The sequence below is a fragment of the Papaver somniferum genome, chromosome 1, assembly GCF_003573695.1.
Source record: "Papaver somniferum cultivar HN1 chromosome 1, ASM357369v1, whole genome shotgun sequence".
Lineage (NCBI taxonomy): Eukaryota > Viridiplantae > Streptophyta > Magnoliopsida > Ranunculales > Papaveraceae > Papaver > Papaver somniferum.
Window position 1 is genome coordinate 207,440,135 of NC_039358.1, and position 20,878 is coordinate 207,461,012.

The window sequence follows — 20,878 nt, forward strand, 5'->3', positions numbered from 1 at the left end:
CTAGGACTGAGACAAAAGATAAAAATCCCGATTTTGAATTTTGCGCTATAGAGGAAGAACCTTTTAATTTACAAGAGGCATTTAGTTCTGCAGAATCTAGTTTCTGGCAAGAAGCTGTAGATAATGAATGGGATTCTCACATGTCTAATGGAACTTGGCGTATAGTAGATTTACCTCCTGGTTGTAAGCCTATAGGTTTTAAATGGGTTTTGAAAAGGAAACTCAAACCTGATGGAACAGTAGATAAGCACAAGGCTAGACTGGTTTCTATAGGATTTAGGCAACGAGAAAACGGAGACTTTTTTGATACTTATTCTCCTGTTACTAGATTAATATCTATACGTTTTTTGATTGTTGTTGCTGTTGCTCATAATCTTGTTATTCACCAAATGGATGTTAAAACTGCCTTTTTGAATGGTGAACTAGAAGAGGAAATTTACATGGAACAACCTGAAGGTTTTGTAATTCCTGGACAAGAACAGAAAGTATGTATGCTAGAGAAATCTCTTTATGGTTTGAAACAAGCTCCTAAACAATGACATGAGAAATTTGATAACTAAATAATTTCAAATAATTTCAGAATAAATGAGGGTGACAAATGCATCTATTATAAATCTGAGAATGATGTGTGTGTGATTGTTTGCTTGTATGTGGATGATTTGCTGATATTTGGTTCCAATTTATCTGTTGTCAATGAAACTAAAAACATGCTTAGTTCGAATTTTGACATGAAAGATTTTGGTGAAGCTAGTGTAATCTTGGGAATCAAAATAACTAGAACTGATAGTGGTATTTCTTTAGATCAATCTCACTACATTGAAAAAATTCTGAGGAAGTATGAATATTTTGATTGTAAACTTGTTTGTACTCCGTTTGATCCTAATGTGAAATTGTTTAAGAATACTGGAGAAAGTATTAGACAATATGAATATGCTAGTATAATTGGCAGTCTGCGTTATGCAACTGATTGTACTAGACCAGACATTGCCTATGCAGTGGGAGTTTTGTGCGGGTTTACCATTAATCCTAGTTTGGAACACGACACAGTTAGGGAATTTCTCACAACTGGTGTTATTATAGTAGATCATGTAAGATCTGAAGGAAACTTAGCTGATCCTTTGACGAAAGGACTAGCAAGAGAAAAGGTATGGAATACCTCTAAAAGCATGGTACTTTTGCCCGTTAGAAGTTGAGTCATTTGTAATGGATACCCAACCTAGAAATAGGTTTAAAGGGACTAGACGAAGTTATAAATGATATGATTGAGTCATGCATTCCCATAGCATGATATCCTGAAGTGGGAAACAGGTTGAGTTATTTAACTCTTAATGATGTCTATAGCTCTTAAGTTAGAGTGGGATACACAGGAGTATTCTTGATAGACTCACCTATACGAATGTGAATGTGTGTCCGCCTTCTATGAGAAATTGGGCATTTCTCTAGATCATTTGTTAAAAAGGGATAAGCACATGGCCTTAATGTGCGAACTTAAGGACGTTACTCTAGATATAGTTGTGTGTGTTAAATAATCTAATACTCTCTCATTCCTAGTTTACTTGTCAAAATTGGTTTTTGCACACATATTAGGAAATGTAGAGAGAGTAGATTTTTTTCCAAATTTACCCAAGCTAGTATTTAAGATACATAATTTTTACATATCTAGTTTTTTGGTCTTTACTTGAAGAATTCAAAACAAAGGATATATAGAGAGAGGAGAATTTAAGATTGTGTATAGGAAATAGAATTACACAATTCTCAATACTAAAACCTGATTCCAACACAGGGGTAAATTAGGATAAAAAGTGGAAAAATATGAAACTTGGCAAGTAATTTAGGACGAAAAAAATCCCCAATTTTGGCAAGTAAACTAGGACGGAGGGAGTATTAGTTAGAGTTCAAGACACAAGTCACTCTAGTCACCTGGTACTTAGAAAGTTTAACACTATGCAGAGGTTCAAGTCGAAAGGCACCTTTGCAGATGCACAACTATACACCACTTGCTCAATGTTTTGAAATATAGGTGGGGGATTGTTGAGTTATGTATATTTAAAAACATATTTTTGTAATATTATACCAAACTTAGAGAGATAGTGTGGTGGTATTATTTTGGGATCCCACACTATAGACTTGGGTTCAAGTCTCACTCCATGCATTTGACTAGGTATATTATATATATATATCTATATTATTATTTTAAAAAATCTGGGAGAGCGGGACCTTGGGGGTCTTGGGAGGTCTGGTGATTCAGAAACTGATTTTTTGCAGGTTTGACTCTTGATTTCTAAAACGTTTTTTTTTAAATTAACATTCCCTAATTAATTCTATTATTTTTGGTAATTATATTGTTACCGTTTTATGACTGTTTTGGAGGAATTTTAGTGGGCAGTTATTGCAAAATTTATTTTCATTAAAAGCGTATTGATTTCCTATGAGTTATAAAAGAACAGTTTCTGGAGAAGATGAAAAATATTAGTTTTTCACTTATTTTGTATTCTGAGCAAGTGTTAGAAAGAGTAAGAGTTGGTTCGATCTCTCAAAATGTAGATAAATCGAACAAAGAGAGTATCAACTGTTTTATCCCATAGATTTTCGACAATTTTTGACTGCTAGCACAATCAAAGAGGCAGAGTCGCGAAATACCTTAAAGATAACGACCTAGTCCGCGACTCAGCTGTTTAAGATTCCATTTCATTATTTGTTCACTGTTTCCAACAAAATCTTACTTCGTATTCTAGTAAAGAAGGCCCCGAAACTAAAACATGTCAAGAAATATTGTCTAGTGTTAGCGTAGAGAAGGGTAGTGGTTGGAAACATGGTTCAAGCTGATATCTATCAAGTCATTGTTTCCGAGATTTATATTCGTTTAAAATGTTCATAATTCGCTACTGTTTTATGTGTTTTACAGGTGGCACACCCTTGCATCATGCAGTTATAAAAGGGCATTTCGACACGGTTAGATATCTTCTTGAAAAGGGTGCCAATGCTGATGCGTCAAATAATAGGAATATCGCTGCTTTACATTTTGCTGCAAAGTCAGGTAATCCCTCTCTAGATGAATTTTCTTCTGTTAGATGGTGCCTTTGCCTTGAGTCTAAATTGACATGTCGTCCCACCTTAAAATTTGGATCCACCTTTTATAGATGTTAATCACACATTTATACATTACACCTAATATTTACTAACTGGAAAAAGTTGTGACTGCGTTAAAAACTTCATCTATCTGGAAACATTGAAGGATGTACCTCATTAAGTAATTTAGGTTACTAGTTCCCATTTGTGATCTCTTATTTACATGCAGACCCAGTTCCATGGGAGGATTAAATTTCCTGTTAGAACAAGTTTTATGGTGAAATCCAACCTATTCCAAGTGTGGAAAAATCATGGAATGTCAAGTCTAGTGGCTTCCAAGTTGGGGTTTTCCACAAAAAATCCAAGGAGCGTTCCATGGTTTGGTAGAAGGGTTCGTGGAATCCATCTAAACGCCAATAAGAATAGCGCTAAACGCAAATAAGATTGGCGCTAAAAAAACGCCATTAAGAATTGCGTTTTTTTTTATCCGTAGATTTAAAATGATTTGTTGAAATCTAACGGCTGGAAAAAAGGCTACATTCTTAATTGCATTTTTTTAGCTCCATTAAGAATAGCGTTTGTACTATTCCACCATTAAACTTGCGCTTCTATCCACAGTTCCAAGTGCTGAGGTGGCGTGGAAGATGGAAGATGAATGGATTCCACCATAAGACTTGCTCTCAATGAGGCCCAGCTTTGGCCAGTTTGTTAGATCAGTTAATTGATAGATTAAAATGAACGATTTTTTGGGGACCAAGGTTTTTTTGGGGGACCATGGTTTTATTTTGGGTAAAGACATTAGAAGTAAATCTAGGTCACTCCTTATCTAGATATTTATATTAATACCTAAATTACCCTCCTGATTAATTTTGGGTGATGATTAGTTAGTGTTAATAATTAGTGAGATGATTAAGTTAAAGATGAGTAAAGTTAGAGAAGATGAAGAAGGAAAACATGAAAAACGATGGATTTTACCAACCACAACCAGATGAAGGGTATTTGGGTACCCAGGTAGGATTCAAACTTAGATAATGTTGGTTGAATTGTTCCAAACTTTCAAAAAAAAATGAAATTTCTTATGTAGATTTGGGCCAGTTCGGTTACCATATGTCAAGAACATGTAACTGAACACACCTGAAAAGTGTAGTTCGGTTACGTTTTCCAAACACGCAGGTTACCGAACTCACTCGTTAATGGAGGTTTTGGTCGTACAGTGTAATGTTCGGTTACCTAGGATAAAATGGTAGGTAACCGAACTTTGAACTTAACAATTTATTTGGGTACATCTTGTGTGTTCGGTTAGTTCGCAAACTTCAACGCAACCAAGTTCCCAACCGAACTGCAGGTTAAAAGTAACCTAGTGTTAGAAGTTCGGTTGGTTCGCAAACTTCAACATATTTTGCGAATCAACCGAACTGGGCTTACATATGCATATATGCAATTAGGCAAACGTTCGGTTACTACGAAATTTATTTCTTGGCGAATTAGGTAGAGTTCGGTTACGAAGTTTCAAAGGTAGATTTCGGTTACAAAGAAAACTTAACATTTTTGCGAACGAACCGAACTTGTGTACTTCTCATTATTTTCGTAAACCAAAGTTCGGTGATATCCTTATTTTGCGAAGGAACCGAACTTATGGACTTGTGTTGTTCTAATACAAGGAGTTCGGTTAAAAGTATTTTTTTTTGCGAATCAACCGAACTTTGAGTTCGGTTAAGAAAAAATTAAATCGTGATAACCGAACTTTTCTCTTAAAAAAAACCCTCCATTAAATCTCTCTGCAACTTCCATTTTCAACTCATTTTAATGATTATTTCTCATTTATTCAACCAAAAACGAATGACAAGTAATGGGTTTGTGAGAATATCTTTGTTAATGTTTTAAATTAAGCTATATATATATAGTGGTGGTGGTGGTTGGTGGTGGTGGTAATCGGAGGTGGTGGTGGTAATCGGTGGTTGGTGGTGGTGATAATCGGAGGTGGTGGTGCTGGTAATCGGCGGTGGTGGGCGGTGGTTGTAATCGGTGGTTGGTGGTGGTGATACTCGGAAGTGGTGCTGGTGGTAATCGGCGATGGTGGGAGGTGGTGGTGGAAGGAGGTGGTGGTTATATATATATAGGTGGTTATTGGGTTGATTTTAAATTAAATTAGGTTAAGAATAGGTTAGTCATTTCAATGCTTTAGGACACCCCTTATAACTATAGGGAAGGTGACCTAATAAAACCATGGTTCCCCTCAAAAAAACCATGGTCCTAAAAAATCGTTCATTAAAATGACTTCCTTGTCTGGCTTGATAGTCGGCCTACTAGTGACTAGCGATCCATCCTGATGCTTTCCAAAAGTATTCTAGTCATGATTTTACACCGCGATATAGATGCTCAGATCAATGTCAAAATAATCGATCCATGGAAAAATTCCCCATTTTGGTGTGGTTATCACTCGACATGTCTAGAGCCTAGACTTCCTCAAAGTAGGTCATGAAGTCTGAGTAGCAATAAGATGTTTCTTAACTTCTTACCAAAAATGCTTGTATGAAATGAAATTAAGCATGCAATTTTTATGATGTATCATGTGCAGGTGATGCAAAGATAATAACCTTGTTACTTTCAAAGGGTGTTCGTCTAGATATTGCAACTAGGTATGGCACTGCCCTTCAGTGTGCTGCTAGTCTTGGTCATCGAGATGCTGTTAAAATGTTGTTGGATCACGGTGCAAACGTAAGTTGGGTTCTTCTGCTGGTATTGAATAGTTGCTTGTTTGTAAGGTAGTCGAAGAAGAAAATCTAAACTTAGAATGTCAGCGTATTTAATTGTTGTCAAGCTTAATTGAGTTTCTTTTACCATGCAGCCTAATGTTGTTAGTAGTGAGGATGTGTTTAAACCACTAATTTCGGCAATTATTGCCAAGTCATGGGAATGTGTGGAACTTTTACTGCAGGTAACAAAATTTCTAAACCCTCTGCTGCCACAATGTTTTTTGTTTGCTCAGACAGTCAGACTAAGTTGGCGTCTAAGCCATACGAGACCTGTTGTTAGTTGTGTTTCTTTTTTATTTAACCTTGTAGAAAGCCTTTTCTACCTGGTTCATTTGGATTCATTTATAGCCATCCTCAATTGCAGTGTTTCTCTGGTTGGCCTTGTGCTGAGCCAGAAACCTGTCTGCTTTTTTTGTGAATAAACTTGTGAGTCCACCCTAAGTGTTACTCGTAATTCTTGTTATGAACTGCTAACAAGACCAGTTACCAAAAACTGTGGTCAGCCAGTATTTTTTTTTTTATTACTTGATATGTTCTGTCAAGTTCTTCAGGCATCAATAAACTGGTTGATATTGTTCGTCGCAACTAGATTTTCCAATTCCTTTCGTATTGTCTAGTTTTTTTTTCTATGCTTGCCATTCTCATATGTTATATATTCTCGTTGTTCAAGCTTTCAGAATTAATATTTGAATTTTGAGAAAAAACAAAAGGTTGATAATGAGCCTCCTAATTTTTATGGAGGTGACAGTACTCAATCTTATCCCTTGGCATTTGCAAAACCAAAACCACATGCTTATGTTATTTTGCATCCTATAATCTTCTGGAAGATCTGATGTATTGTTAAAAATTTCTCCAGAATATATGTATACACCTTTAGCAACTTCTCTGTCCTGGAGCATGTAATAACTTCTTCCCGTTCGCATATATATAGGCAGGTGCTGACCCAAATGCTGTGACATATGGAAATACACCTCTGGTATTTGCAGCAAGAGATGGAAGCGCAGATGTCATTAAGCGCTTACTGGAAGCTGGTGCGGGTCCAAATTATAAGATGAATGTACGGTTGTATTAGCTTTGCTTGTTGCTCCATCCCAAATTTTGGTATCATGTGAGAGTTTGTGTTAACTGCACATACAGATGATTATACAGGTGCATAGAACTTCATTGTAGATTTCCCAACTGCTTTAAACTTATTGCATAAGAACTGTAAGTAGCTAGTTTCTTCAGTAGTAAAACGTCCTGCTGTGTGACATTCGGTTTCTTATCTAATTTTGTTTCTGTTTTCCACCGCAGGCAGGGCTGACAGCATTAGAAGTTGCCGCTGTTAAGTGCAATTATCAAAATGTTGGGGTTCTTTTTCCTGTGACATCTCACACTCCAACTTATCCCGATTGGAGCATTGCCGGACTACTGAGGGATGTAGAATCTGATGCAAATGAAATGCAGGTATAGAGTTTATATCCTACGTTCTGGATGTGTTGTCTAACTTGGCTTAATTCCTATATATCTACGGTATCTTGGCAAATGGGTTTTTTCTGGCTCCTTTTTACATTTATAAAATCGTTCTGAGTGTCATCTTTCCCCTCCACCAATTCACCAGCCTCCAGTAGACATCCCTTATAGTCTATGCCTTCTTTTTTTGCCTCCACTATGAATCATCAGGTTTGTGATCCTACTTTCTATAACCTACAACAGTACTGCTAGGTTATTGAAAATCTAAATAACCGTCTTACCAATATTCTCCGAGGCAGGTGTGGCACCATAACATGACTCATGACCACATATTAGTCCTGATATGGTGTTATTTTCTCAACTAGTCAATTACCCGTAGAGCATGACTATCGAGTTTTTGTCTCTTTCGCCCCACCATGGAACCTCATTCATGCTCTTTGTGTTGGCTACATTTACTCTGCAGTCGAGTATGAAACATTGTAGTTCCAGGACTGTTTACTCTCTCTCACAAGAGAATTTGTGTACTCAAAATTTAAAACAACATACATAGACCAGCTTGCGGGTGTGGCCCACTCTATTGCAGGATAGGCTTAGGTTGGGATAGCTTGAGTTGTTAGCATCCCTGGTTGGCCTTGGCTGTTACTAGACAGGCAAACCTGTTGAACTCGTCCAGTTATGGTGCAAGAATACTAATTTCTACCATTTCACATCTCTTACATTCACCGCTAATTCGGAACTTTGAAATGTGATGGTATTCCCAAATTTAATGTGAATTTATCAATAATTTGGAAAATCATTGGCAGAGGGAAGTCCATGAGAAGGAGATATTTCATCAGGCAATTACTGAATTACAAAAGCAAAAGATGCATTCCAAGAAAAGCAGTATCTTATGGCAGCGCATTGGTTTAGAGAGGTATGTATTTTTCGATTGATGAAATTCCCTATGCTTTTGCATGTCCCAATTCTTGGATATCCATATTGGTCAGTGAACAACACTTTATATAACTTATATAAGTTTTGTTTCTGGAGGTTACTTGGTATTCGAAGAAGTTCTTGAAAGCACTGATCAGTCCAAACTATGTGAAATTTGGATATCTTTTTTTCCTTCTTTTTACTTATAATAGTCTCGGATCATGACTAAGGAGTGAGTTAGCAGTTAGCACCCCATTCTTTTTGGGCTTTGTGGCACGTGTATATACAGAGTTCAACTGGGTTAATTGACTCGTCTTTTGCACGAATGATTATTTCTTCTATTAGCAGATAGGTAACCATTTCTTCGTAACTGAACTGTTCTCATCCACTTAAACATAACATATGTAGTGTCATCTGCTAGTTCTTTTACCATGAAACAAAACTTATTATAGTCTCAAATTTATCATTCTTATTATAGTCTCAAATTTTACCATGAAATTTTTAACTAGTTTCTGGTGTACATATGTAGTGTCATCTGCTAGTTCTTTTGATTGGTTTAGTCTTTCTTTCCACATCTAAACATATTCAATTTTCTGGTACCCCATGGACCTATATTGGAAGCAATATATGCCAAGATACCATTGTAATTGTGTTACCAAATAATCAGTACATCATCAACATATATTTCCTCTTATGTTGATTACCTGAGTGATTTTGTCTTTTTGTAATGGAAATGGGCTTTGGCAATTTCCCCAGAAGATCCACCAGTACTGGCCAACATGAGTGTCTGTTTTGCACGTCTGGGTGACGGAAACAATTCGCTTGTTTATGCCACTAAATGCGTGGATGCAATGCCTGAATGGCCGAATGCATATCATAGGTTAGGTGTGGCGCTCACTATACAAAACGTATGTATCTCCCCTTTAATTCCTTACTCTCTCTCCAGTGGTAAACAATATCTGGTTTCAACTTTTTTTCTGCATCTTTTGTCACAGAGATATGATGATGCAGCTGATGCCTTCAACAAGGGTTTGACTCTTGATCCGAGAAACAAAGAGCTTAAAGATGCCTACATGTATAGTTGATACCTTCACTCCCAACATTAAGAACCCTGATATGATATTTTCAGCTTTAGAGATCTTGCTATTTCTTCATACTAATACTGTTTCATCCCTTTACAGGAAAGTTATGGAAGCTAGATTGAACTCTATGAAAGTGTAAGAAGATAATGCTGGGTAATGTGGTGATGAAAGCATTGAAGTGACTGAGTAAATATTCACCTGGGAACAAATTATGTTGCTCTAGAATCTAGGTATTCTCAACTATGTGTCAGATTTACCTTTTACAGATGATCTTCATCTCCCTTTTTTTTTTTTCCAAGTAAGAAATCTCAAGGACGATTCGGATTTGCTTGGTACTTCTTCTTCTAGTCAAATGGTTGAGTCTAGGTGTTAAATTATTTGCCAAGTTGGATAGCGTTACCAAAACAAAATAGTTCGGGCTCATTTCTTTATTGCTGTATGTTGGCAAACCTGCTAGATGAAACCTACCCCTATAGTTCAAGGTTGGCAAGCTATGTTATCATCCCAGGCCTGGAGAGTAATACTCCTAACCAAAACTAGGAACTTGTCTGGGTGGTGCACACTAACTTTTGTCATCCTAAAAGTATGTCTGAGCTAGTCGCATTATGTCTGTCACCGGTCTTAAGAATTTCAAATCAACAATGCCAGATACTGAGATCCTCGAGAATTAAAAATCTTAAAGATGGCCTTCTGGTCGTGCCTTGTCGCCTGAGTGAATCGTTTTCGCATCAACCTGAGAATGCTTTTGATCAGTTGCGCCGGTTTGGACCCCCTTTCAGCATGGACTGTCAGATAACACTCTCCCGTTAACTCAACTAACGACGTGGTGAGGTGAGTGATAGTCACTCACCACTGAGTCGTAGTGTCACTTCCCGCGCGTACCGTTTTTCATTTTTCCCAAGAAAAAACAAAACATAAAGATTAAAAAAAACCCTCTAGAACCATCATTTCTGATCAGAATAACCCTAAAATCGAGAGCTCTGGTTTCTCCGTCTTCTTCTTCCTCTATGGCAAACTTTTTCCTTTTCTCTTTCTCTTCTTTAGTTCCACAAGCTACGAACGATCCGGGATGTTTACCAAGTCTGTTCCATCCTCACTTAGAATTTTTATTTAAATATTTTCCTCGTCTTGATTTTTTTTTCATTGTTTTGTTTTTGCAGAATCAGGCTCACCACATTTTGAGTTGTTTAATGCTGCTTACACTGGAAAACTCCATAACTTCAAATGTAGAAAAATTTATTATATAGATCTATTTGATTTTTATACTGTATTTCTTAAGTCTCTGTAAAAATCTGTGTTAAAATCTTGTTTGGTTATTTTTTAGCGTTGGCTTCAGATCTTGCTAAAGGTGAAGGGATTGGAGTAGCAGAAGCGATTAGAAAGCTTGTACTTGAAAATGGAAAAGGATTTCTTCATGTTGCTGCTGCAGGAGGAAGTTTAGAGGTTTGCAAATACTTGATTGAGAATTTGAAACTTGACGTGGATTCCAAAGATGGAACTGGTAATTTATCTCTCTTTTTTAGCAATTAAAATACTAAGACATTTTGTCTCGTTTGAGTAAGGCGGTGAGATTGATTTTTTCAATTGTTTTATATGCTTCTGATAAGCTTATGTCAACTACCCCTTTTACGATTGAAATTGTAAAATTAATTTGGGTATACCTTTTTGTTAGTTAGTGAGAATCTTAGAGTTGCCAACGAAATGTGAATATGATTGTCAGAAGAAAAAACAAATTGAACACTTAGTCTATTAATAAAGAAGGCCTAAAAACTGAATGTCCAGTTTTAAGCTGTTATGTTTATACTATAGAGAAGGGTACTCGTCATTGATCAAAAATATAATCAAGGGTTGAGATCTTTCAAGTCATGGTGTCCGAGATTTATTTTCTTTTAGACTGTTCATAATCTGCTATTGTGATTGTCTATGAGATATCTCTTTCTTATATCTATTTTACAGGTACCACACCCTTGCATCATGCAGCTATGAAAAGACATTTGGAAACTGCCAGATATCTTCTTGAAAAGGGTGCGAACCCTGAAGCGTCAGATGATACAAATGCCACTTCTTTACATTTTGCCGCATTATCAGGTACTCTCTGGCTAGATGAATTTTTAAGCCTAAACATGCCTTCCAACCTTAAAATTTGAATATACCTTTATATAGTTGTTAATTGCAAATTTAGATATACCTTTATATAGATGTTAATTGCACATTCAGACATTACACATAATCTTATTTACAAGTGGACCTAGCTACATGCTAGGATTAGATTTCCTGTTAATGAATCCCAGCCCTGGCCAATTTGTTGATAGCGAAACAAAAGGATCGTAGTTAAAAAAGACCTCCTTGCCTGCCTTGATGATCGGCCAAATAGTGACTAGTGAGGCGTCCTGATTTGCTGTCCAAAAATATCCTAGTCATAACTTTACACCCCGATATGGATGGTCAGATCAATGAGAAATAATTGAATCATGTCAAAATACTCCATTTTGGTGTAGTTCTCACTAGACCTGTCTAGTGCCTACACTTCCTCAAAGCAGGTTATGAAATCTGTGTAACAATAAGATGTTTCTTAATTTCATACCAAAATTCTTTATTTGTATGATATGAAATCCGGCATGCAATCTTTATGAGGTATTATGTGCAGGTGACACAAAGATAATAACCTTGTTACTGTCAAGGGGTGTTCACGTAGATGTTGCAAGTACGTCTGGCACTGCCCTTCACTTTGCTGCTGGTACTGGTCATCCAGATGCTGTTAGAGTGTTGTTGGATCATGGTGCAAATGTAAGTTGGAATCTTCTGCTGGTATACAATTGATCAGGAAGATGATCTAACATGTCCTTAGAATGTCTGCTTATATAATTGTTGCCAAACTTAATAATTTTTCTTTTACCTTGCAGCCTGATGTTGTTGGTTTTCAGGGTATGTTTACACCACTAATTTCCGCAATTTATGCCAAGTCATGGGAATGTGTGAAACTTTTATTGCAGGTAACAAAATTCCTAAACCCTCTGGTGCCACAATGTTTTTTTGTTTACTCAGACCAAGTCGTGTTTCTGAAATTGTAACTATATGTTCCCTCATCAACCAGAAAAAGCAATTACCATTAGTATGTACATTGTTGAGAATTTTTACCATTTTCTTCTTTGACTATATTTTTGCATTTAGTCTAGTAAATGGCATTTTTTTTTTTAACTTTTGTTTCAGATAACTCTTGTTTCCCTATCAGTAGGTCTCATATATATATTATTATGAGGCCCGTCCTTAATTGTGAATATTTGTTCATTTGGATTCAGTTATAGTCATCCAAATGTTGTTCCAACTGAATGTGTGAATCAATTACAGTGTTTCTCTGGTTGACCTTGTGCCAAACCAAAATCCTGTCTGCCTTTTGTGAATAAGCTGTGAGTTCCACTCTAAGTGTGAGTTATATATCTTGTTATGAGCAGCTAACAAGATCAGTTACCAAAAACTGTGGTCGGCCTGTCATTTTTCTTCTTATTATTACTTGATATGTTCTGTCAAGTTCTTCAGTTAATTAGTAAACTGGTTTACATTGTTCGTTGCAACTAGATTTTCCCATTCCTGTTATATTTCTAGTATAATTTTATGCTTGATCCTTTGTTTCTCTTATGTAATGTTTTCTTGGTGTTCAAGCATTCAAAATTAATTTTGAAATTTTGAGCAAAAGCCAAAAGGTTGATATGGAGCCTCCTATTTTTTATGGATGCGACAGTAGTAATGATTCTGTAATTTTGGAAAACGCACAATCTTATCACTTGGCATTTGTGAATCGAAACCACATGTTTCTGTAATTCTGCATCCTACTATCTTCTGAAAGTGTAACGTATTGATAAACATATCTCCAGAATGTATCTGTTATATATATATATATATATATACATATATACACCTTCGGTAGCTTTTCAGTTCTGGACCACGTAATAACGTCTTCCAGTTCGCATATATATATAGGCAGGCGCGGACCCAAATGCCGTGGCATTCGGAAATACACCTCTGGTAGTTGCAGCAAGGCATGGAAGCGTAGATGTTATTAAGCGCTTACTGGAAGCTGGTGCGGATCCAAATTATAAGATGAATGTACGGCTGTATTAGCTTTGCTTGTTGCTCAAATTTTGATATCATGTGAGAGTTTGTGTTATCTGCACCGCGTAGATGATTATGCAGGTCCGTAATTGTAAATTTTGTACGCTAATGACTAGCCTGAGCATTAGTTTTGGCATATATTTGATATTTTTGATAGTTGATGTATGTCGTCTATTTCATATTTGTCACACCTATCGAAGAAAGAAAAAACTTCATAAAACTGCCCAACTGCTTTAGACCTTACTGCATTAGAACTGTAAGTAGCTTGTTTTTTCAGTACTATAATGTCCTGCTGTGTGACATTCGGATTCTTATCTAATTTTGTTTTCGTTTTCCATCGCAGTTAGGGATGACAGCATTAGAAGTTGCCGCTGTTAAGTGCAAAATTCAAAATGTTGGGGTTCTTTTTCCTGTGACATCTCGCATTCCAACTTATCCGGATTGGAGCATTGCCGGACTACTGAGGGATGTAGAATTGGACGCAAACGAAATGCGGGTATGGAGTTATATCATACGTGCCCGATATCTTGTCTAACTTGGCTTAATTTCCATATATTCACGGTAACTTAGCAAATGGATTTTTCTTGCTCCTTTTACATTAATAAAAATCGTTCAGAGTTTCATCTTTCCCCTCCACCGATCCACCAGCCTCTAGTGGACATCCCTTATAGTCTATGCCTTATTTTGCCTCACTATGAGTCATCAAGTTTCTAATCCTACTTTCTATTAACCTACAGCAGTACTGCTAGGTTATTGAGAGTCTCTTACCAATATTCTCCGAGGCAGGTATGGCACCATAACATGACTCATACCACATATTAGTCATGGTATGATGTTATTTTCTCAACTAGTCAATTACCTGTGGAGCATGCCGCCGAGTTTTTGGAACCTCATTCTCGCTCTCTGTGTTGGCTACATTTACTTTGAAGTTGAGTTGAGTATGAAACATTGTAGTTCCTAGACTATTTGCTGTCTCTCACAAGAGAACTTGTGTACTCAAAATTTAAACAACATGCACATAGACAGTCCAGCGGATGTGTCCCAGTCCATTGCAGGCTAGGCTCAGGCTCAGGCTAGGCTAGCTTGAGATTTTAGCATGACGGCTTTGGCTTTGGCTGTTACTACATTCACCACTGATTCGGAACTTTGAATGTGATGGTATTCCCAAATTTAATGTGAATTCATCTACAATTGGCAGAGGGAAGTCCATGAGAAGGAGAGATTTCATCAAGCGATATCAAAAGGAAGTGATGCATTTCAGGGAGAGCAGTATCTTGTGGCAGCGCAATGGTTTAGAGAGGTACGTAGTTTTCAGTTGATGAAGTTCTTTACGCTTTCACATGTCCCAATTCTTGGATATCCATATTGGTCACTGAAGAACACTTTATATAGCTTATAAGTTTTGTTCCTGGAGGTTATCTGGTATCAAACAATGAGTAATTTGGATATTTTTTTCCTTATAATAGTCTTGGATCATGACTAAGGAGTAATATATGCCAAGATACCATTATAATTGTATTAGAAAATAATCAGCTGCATTCCAAATTGCTTTAGCCTTCCTCTTTATATCGATGCATGTGGATTTTTTTGATAGACTGGGTTGACATCATCAACATATTTCCTCTTATGTTGATTACCCGAATGACTTGTCTTTTTTGTAATGGAATAGGCCTTCACCATTTCCCCAGAAGATCCAGCAGTACTGTCCAACATGAGTGTCTGTTTTGCGCATCTGGGTGACGGAAACAAGGCGCTCGACTTTGCCAGTAAATGTGTGTATGAAAAGCCTGAATGGCCTGAGGCGTACTATAGGTTAGGTGTCGCGCTCAATATGCAAAAGGTATGTATCTCCCCTTTATCTCCTTACTCTCTCCATTAAACAATATCCCTTTTAACAAAAAATCTGCATTTTTTGTCACAGAGATGTGAGGATGCAGCGGATGCCTTTGACAAGGGTTTGACTCTCGATCCAAGAAACAAAGAGCTTAAAGATTCCTACATGTAAAGTTTTTTATTTTTGAATACCTTCACTCCCAACATGAAGTACCCTGATATGATATTTTCAGCGTTAGGGATCTATTTTGTTTATTCTAATATTGTTCTGTCCCTTTACAGGAAAGCTATGGAAGCTAGGTTGAACTCTGTGTCTCTATCAAGGTGTAAGAAGACAATGCCGAGTAATGTGATGAAAGCGTTAGATTGAAGAGTAGATATTCACATGTGAACGAAGTACATACTGCTAATTACATTAATAGGTTGGTCTTTTTGAATAGGGTAGTTTATGTCGGATGGTGAATGTTCTATCAAACTAGCCTCAAATATCACAGCTGGGAGACGGTTCTGATGAAGTGTTTGTCTTTTGAATTTTGAAAAATCACTTTGTATGTTCCTAGGTTCTTGAGTAGGATGCCACCTACCAACAAGGAGTGACATGTTGGATACTTACATCTAGGCTTATATGCCTTGAAGAAAAAATCTAGGATTCTCAAGAAATCTTTTGACCTCCAAGTCTGGTGGTATCATATGTATATATATACACGCATTGTCCTGTTGTGCTACTGCTAACTACGGTTTCACATCTCTGTCTGAAACTTAATTTTACTGCTGGTTACTGGTTGCTGTTTATATTTTCCAATCGTTGAAAATCGACCCTAGATTTAGTTGGCAAGCTAAAATATCATCCAAGCCCCGAGACAACTCTCTTCTTACATCTGACCATCCATTCAGTTTTAAACTTATATTCACGTATAAAGACTGGTGGTGCACATTAATAGGAATCACTTCTCTGGGACTCTGATGGTGCACATTAACTTTGTCATAAAGTGTGTTTTTCTGTCAATTATGGTGTCTAGAGGAGAATAAAATTTGAAGAAACTCTTTAAACTCAACCTTTGATCTCATCTACCAACATAGTGCAAGTTTGCAACTACAAGTCTCGAATTTGTGGCATCTCCCATTGTTACATGAGATTATTCTAGTTCAGCAGTGAAATCAAGGAAAGAGTTGTTCAGATTCATATGCATGTCTACTACATTCAAAGCATTTCGGTTTGGCAATTTAAGATGCAGCATACAATCTTGAACAGTGGCAATCAAAAGAAAGAGAGAGTTTCAAAGAGAAACAAGATTACAAATCATATTTTTGTCTATTAAGTTTATGTTCATAGATGGTAAAAATGAACAATGATCAGATACTTTCAGCTTTATTTCATGCAAAAATCATATTTTTCTTTGCTTTCTTTCAAATGTTCTGTTTCAAGACCAAAAAAAAAAATCATCTCCAATGGCAAAACACTTCAATGGGTATACAAATCAAAACTGAAGATAAATCCAATATATAAAACGAACAAACAAACCCGACTGAGTTTAATCGACCAACCTCTTCTTCTGAGTGGCAACTAATAGAGCAATCTCAAACACCTGTGGGGGAATTGGAAGTCATCTTGAGCAACAAGAATAACCTTGAGTTTGTTTGGATTTTTCGTCAATGAGACTCACACTTTTGGTAGACAATTCAGCTTTGTAAGCATCAGAATTCAAAACTTTCCGACTTACTTTGTTGTAAATTACTTTGATAACCATTTCGAATGCAGTTAGGGCATTTGGTTGAATCTAAGGCAGATGTCTCCATAAAGAACAATCCTTCTGCCTCTGCTAAGCTTTTCCCTTCTTCCACACTGACATCTCTGATATTCCCTAAATCGATCCTCGCTATAGTTGTATCAGAATGTACTGCACAATGTGTACCATAACAATCAAACTTAATAATTCATAAACATGGAAGAGCACTGACTGAATTACTTGCTCCAGATCATATGAACAGAGGATACATCAAAGCAACCAAAATAATTAACACCGTGACAGGAAATCTACTAAAATTTGGAACACATTTTAAATCTCCCCATCACAATGTGATGAGATGAATCAAGTATGGTATTTAGCCAAGCTACCAAAAGCAGCACTATATGTTGAATATGTGCGTACTGCGTAACAATTGGATACCACATTACATTTATCAAGCAAAGGGAACAATCAGATAGAGATAATACATGCCCGCGTTGACAGACACAGAAAGAAAACACAACTACATTTTCAAAATTGTAATGTCCAGCACCACAGGGGAAATACACAGGCAAGGAAACCCCATAAGCAATTGAAGCGGCATTTGTAGAAAAACCCGATTTGTAGATCAAAGTTTCTCATAAAGCCAAACCAAACTTTTCAGCAACAAAAAACATGCCCCATAAAGTTTGGAATCCAAAATTTGGATACTCTTCAAAAATCAAATAAAGCCCCCGTAATGTTTCACTGAATATGGTACAAATTTATTATGTTTTCATGATCTAATCCAATACTTAACAAATGCTATCTCAAACAGAATCAATACGCATAAAGGGTCTTATCAAATCACCCTCCCCATGAATAAAAAAACAGATCTTTATAAGAAACTAAAACTCCCACTAACAAAAAACAACAACAGAAAGAACAGACACACTGTATGAAATACGCTCAGATCTATCAACCCTATAAATCTCACTCAAATCTCCATTAGAAACACAACACAAATAGTCTCAAACATAAAATCAAACAAATGGGGTTTCTAAATGTTGACTCTTTATTAAGGATTGGAACTACAAAATAAAAAAACCGAGAAGTAGTAGTACTTACTGTTGAGTTCACCAAGCCAACGGCTAACACTATCAAAAGTAGTCCTTGTGATATCATGAACAATAAGAGCTCGACCAGCACCACTACAATAAGCAGAAGTAACAACTTTGAATCTTTCTTGACCAGCAGTATCCCAAATTTGCTGCAACTAGTGGGTTAGCAGCAGGTGCAACACACCAAAGAACTCTTGTTTGGAATACCCAAATTTGCATCAAAATAAATAAATAGTGCCTACTAAAACCAACCTAGAGATATAAGAAAAAAGTTCCAACTACATACAAAAAAAGAAGAAAAGGAAACCATATATCCTTTTCAAACGAGTAGCATAAATTATCATCACCGAATGAAGCTCCTGGAGGATAAACAAACTGACCAAAGAACTGCATATATTATGAAGGGAGAGTTTGTTGGATTCCTTCATTCTGAAAGAATTACATTGGTGATATTACATTTTGGAGACATTGGTAATACAAAATCATCTAAAAAAACGAACTGCATATATTACATTGAGTTATAGTGATTATTATCAACTATCGATAATTCAAAATTTAATTCTTCTAGATTGGTTACCTACCCATACTGCAACCTGAGTTCCATGACTGGACAAAATCAAAAGAAAATTCCTGCTCCCCTATTCTGTTTCTTCATAACCAGGAATAATTGAAGAGTATTACTAACATTTTGTGACAGCTTGCTCAATGCATGACTGTAAGAGAAGCCTCTAGGAGTGAGACGTGATAATATTTTTTCGTGTAAAATTGAGTTGACAAAGGAAATAGCATTAAACAGTTTATAAGTGCCAACATAACATCCCTAGCTCACAGCCTCACACAAATATTATTGAATGACGAAACTTGCACTAGATTTATAACACATACACAAAGTACTTGTGGATAAAAAAATGAGTAAAGCATAGCCAACTGATAACACCGTGAACTAAGGACTCTTCACCCGGACCTATCGAGACGCTAATAATAGGAAAAATATAAATAACACCAAAAGGATAAGGAACGAGACATCCATAATAGTTTTACCAGTAGTGTCTGTTTACAGAGCTAATGTGACAGACTCGTGTTAGCTACGGATCCAAGGTTAGATAATGCCATTGTTAACAATATCAGACATCCCCAAAAAAGCCTTGTGTCAAGAAATAATATGCAGCTTGAGATCTAACTAAATTAGAGTTAAACAAATGGAAAATGAATACAACTGTGGAAGTAGGTATGCAGTGTGTAAGTAACCACAATTTATGTGCAAACCTCATCCATTCAGATGAAGATGTCAGAGTCCTTGCTATCAACAAAATTGTTCTGAATCCAAATAGTAGGCTACAAGGTATCTTGCTTGTTGATCATTCCATGGAAATATAAAAGAATCTTAATAGTGATTACAACACTAACATAGCAGGATTTGTTGCAGTATCAGTCAAAAATATGTACAAACTATCAATTCGGATACCCAACGTTATCTAGCAAATAACATTTAAGGGAAGAAGAAAGATTTTCCTCGATACATCAGAGCATGACTTTCCGGGTCAGCATTTACTTATTCGACTACCATACATCAGAGTCTTTCTTTGAGATAAGGTCAAGTCACTACTAACAAAGTGCAGAGTTAACAAAGCAATATAGCTTAACCTAGAATAAGAACGTAAGATAACACTCCCACAAAGTTGAGCCGGTGATATAAAGACATAATGAGAGTAATCTACAAAATATTAGTCAATGACAATGTGACTGATTAGCACTTAGGTTCACACAAAGGTTACTTGATATCTAATTTCAAAATGAATCTCAACGAAGATTACCAGTTTATAAGCAGGTATCCAGGGTCTCATCTTCCTACAGCTGGTTGAAAGGCTGATCATTGCTTTCTGTCAGTCTCCTCAGTTTCAACTGACTCCATTATCTTTGCATCTTCTTCCCCTAATTCTTTCAACGAAATTAAGGTGTTCTTGTGAGGGAATACTTCACGAAAATATTCTTTAACATCCACAATCACTTTTGAGGTCAAAGCTTCCAAGTTGTGAATGTTGATATGGTGATTCCGGTAAGTTAAGACATCACCACTCTTCGTAACAGCGAACAATCCGTTTTCATACACCCTAAACTCTTCACCCCAACACAACGACTGATGTCCCTCTCGCTCTTTCATGCCATGATTATCATCCTTCTTTCTCAATAGCAGCACGTCCCAAAAAAACCACCATCGACACGTCTATAAATAGCAAAAGACAAACCCCCATCAAAAACCCCTAGTTGATAAGTGCCATCAAAATCATCATCTGGTGGCAAAGGAGGTGAAATATGTTTACAAAACTTTTCCTCGGCCAAATCGAAGGTAACCATCTTCTTTAATTGATAGTCCAGCCAATGAAGAGCTCCATCGACAAAGACACCTTTTACCAACTGCTCTTCGTTTCCAAATGTGAACTTCCCAAGGTTTCTCCATCCATGGCCACTCCCTAGAGTGTATATATAAACTTCTCTATCAGTCTTGTTCTTGTTAACGTACATTATTCGTACTACTTTGTACTCATTGGTAGAAGCAACATACCCAAATCTGCTAGCCTCGTAACCCATTCCAACTCTGTTAACATACTCTCTAGTGATGGGGTTAAAAATATATGTTTTTTCTTGTGAATATAGTCGAGAAACACAGATCAAACCATTGGACGAACCAATAAAGCTAGTATTCCATCCAAAAAGAGGGCTGAAATATAGCCTTCTAATTCTCTCCATGGGTTTTGTTGATTCATGATTTTCATTATATTCAAAATACTGAAATTTTCTAATTATCCCACGAGTAGTCAAAGCAATGAAACCCAACT

General features: G+C 36.6%; 3 protein-coding genes and 1 pseudogene across 3 annotated transcripts in view; 2 read left to right on the forward strand and 2 right to left on the reverse strand.

Annotated features, from left to right (window-relative positions):
• The window catches only part of LOC113359091 (ankyrin-1-like), a 77,236-nt gene extending 67,826 nt beyond the window's left edge, over positions 1-9,410 (forward strand). Inside the window, exons 4-12 of the mRNA XM_026602782.1 lie at positions 2,906-3,037; positions 5,648-5,787; positions 5,918-6,007; positions 6,757-6,882; positions 7,119-7,271; positions 8,081-8,159; positions 8,946-9,097; positions 9,185-9,264; positions 9,371-9,410. Coding sequence (XP_026458567.1) covers positions 2,906-3,037; positions 5,648-5,787; positions 5,918-6,007; positions 6,757-6,882; positions 7,119-7,271; positions 8,081-8,159; positions 8,946-9,097; positions 9,185-9,264; positions 9,371-9,410 — 992 coding nt within the window. The remainder of the gene's footprint in view (positions 1-2,905; positions 3,038-5,647; positions 5,788-5,917; positions 6,008-6,756; positions 6,883-7,118; positions 7,272-8,080; positions 8,160-8,945; positions 9,098-9,184; positions 9,265-9,370) is intronic.
• An 850-nt stretch (positions 9,411-10,260) lies between these two features.
• LOC113335975 (ankyrin-2-like) lies at positions 10,261-15,691 on the forward strand. Its single transcript, XM_026581976.1, has 12 exons — positions 10,261-10,351; positions 10,432-10,497; positions 10,596-10,772; positions 11,228-11,359; positions 11,919-12,058; positions 12,175-12,264; positions 13,250-13,375; positions 13,725-13,877; positions 14,580-14,681; positions 15,051-15,221; positions 15,303-15,382; positions 15,497-15,691. The coding sequence occupies exons 1-12, from the start codon at positions 10,279-10,281 to the stop codon at positions 15,582-15,584; spliced, it is 1,398 nt and encodes a 465-aa protein (XP_026437761.1). The 5' UTR covers positions 10,261-10,278; the 3' UTR covers positions 15,585-15,691.
• Positions 15,692-16,621: 930 nt separating this feature from the next.
• On the reverse strand, positions 16,622-19,915 carry LOC113359098 (annotated as a pseudogene).
• LOC113359108 lies at positions 19,912-20,630 on the reverse strand. The gene is made up of 2 exons (XM_026602798.1): positions 20,288-20,630; positions 19,912-20,159 (listed from the first exon to the last, which is right to left on the reverse strand). The coding sequence occupies exons 1-2, from the start codon at positions 20,628-20,630 to the stop codon at positions 19,912-19,914; spliced, it is 591 nt and encodes a 196-aa protein (XP_026458583.1).
• Between the last annotated feature and the right edge of the window lie 248 nt (positions 20,631-20,878).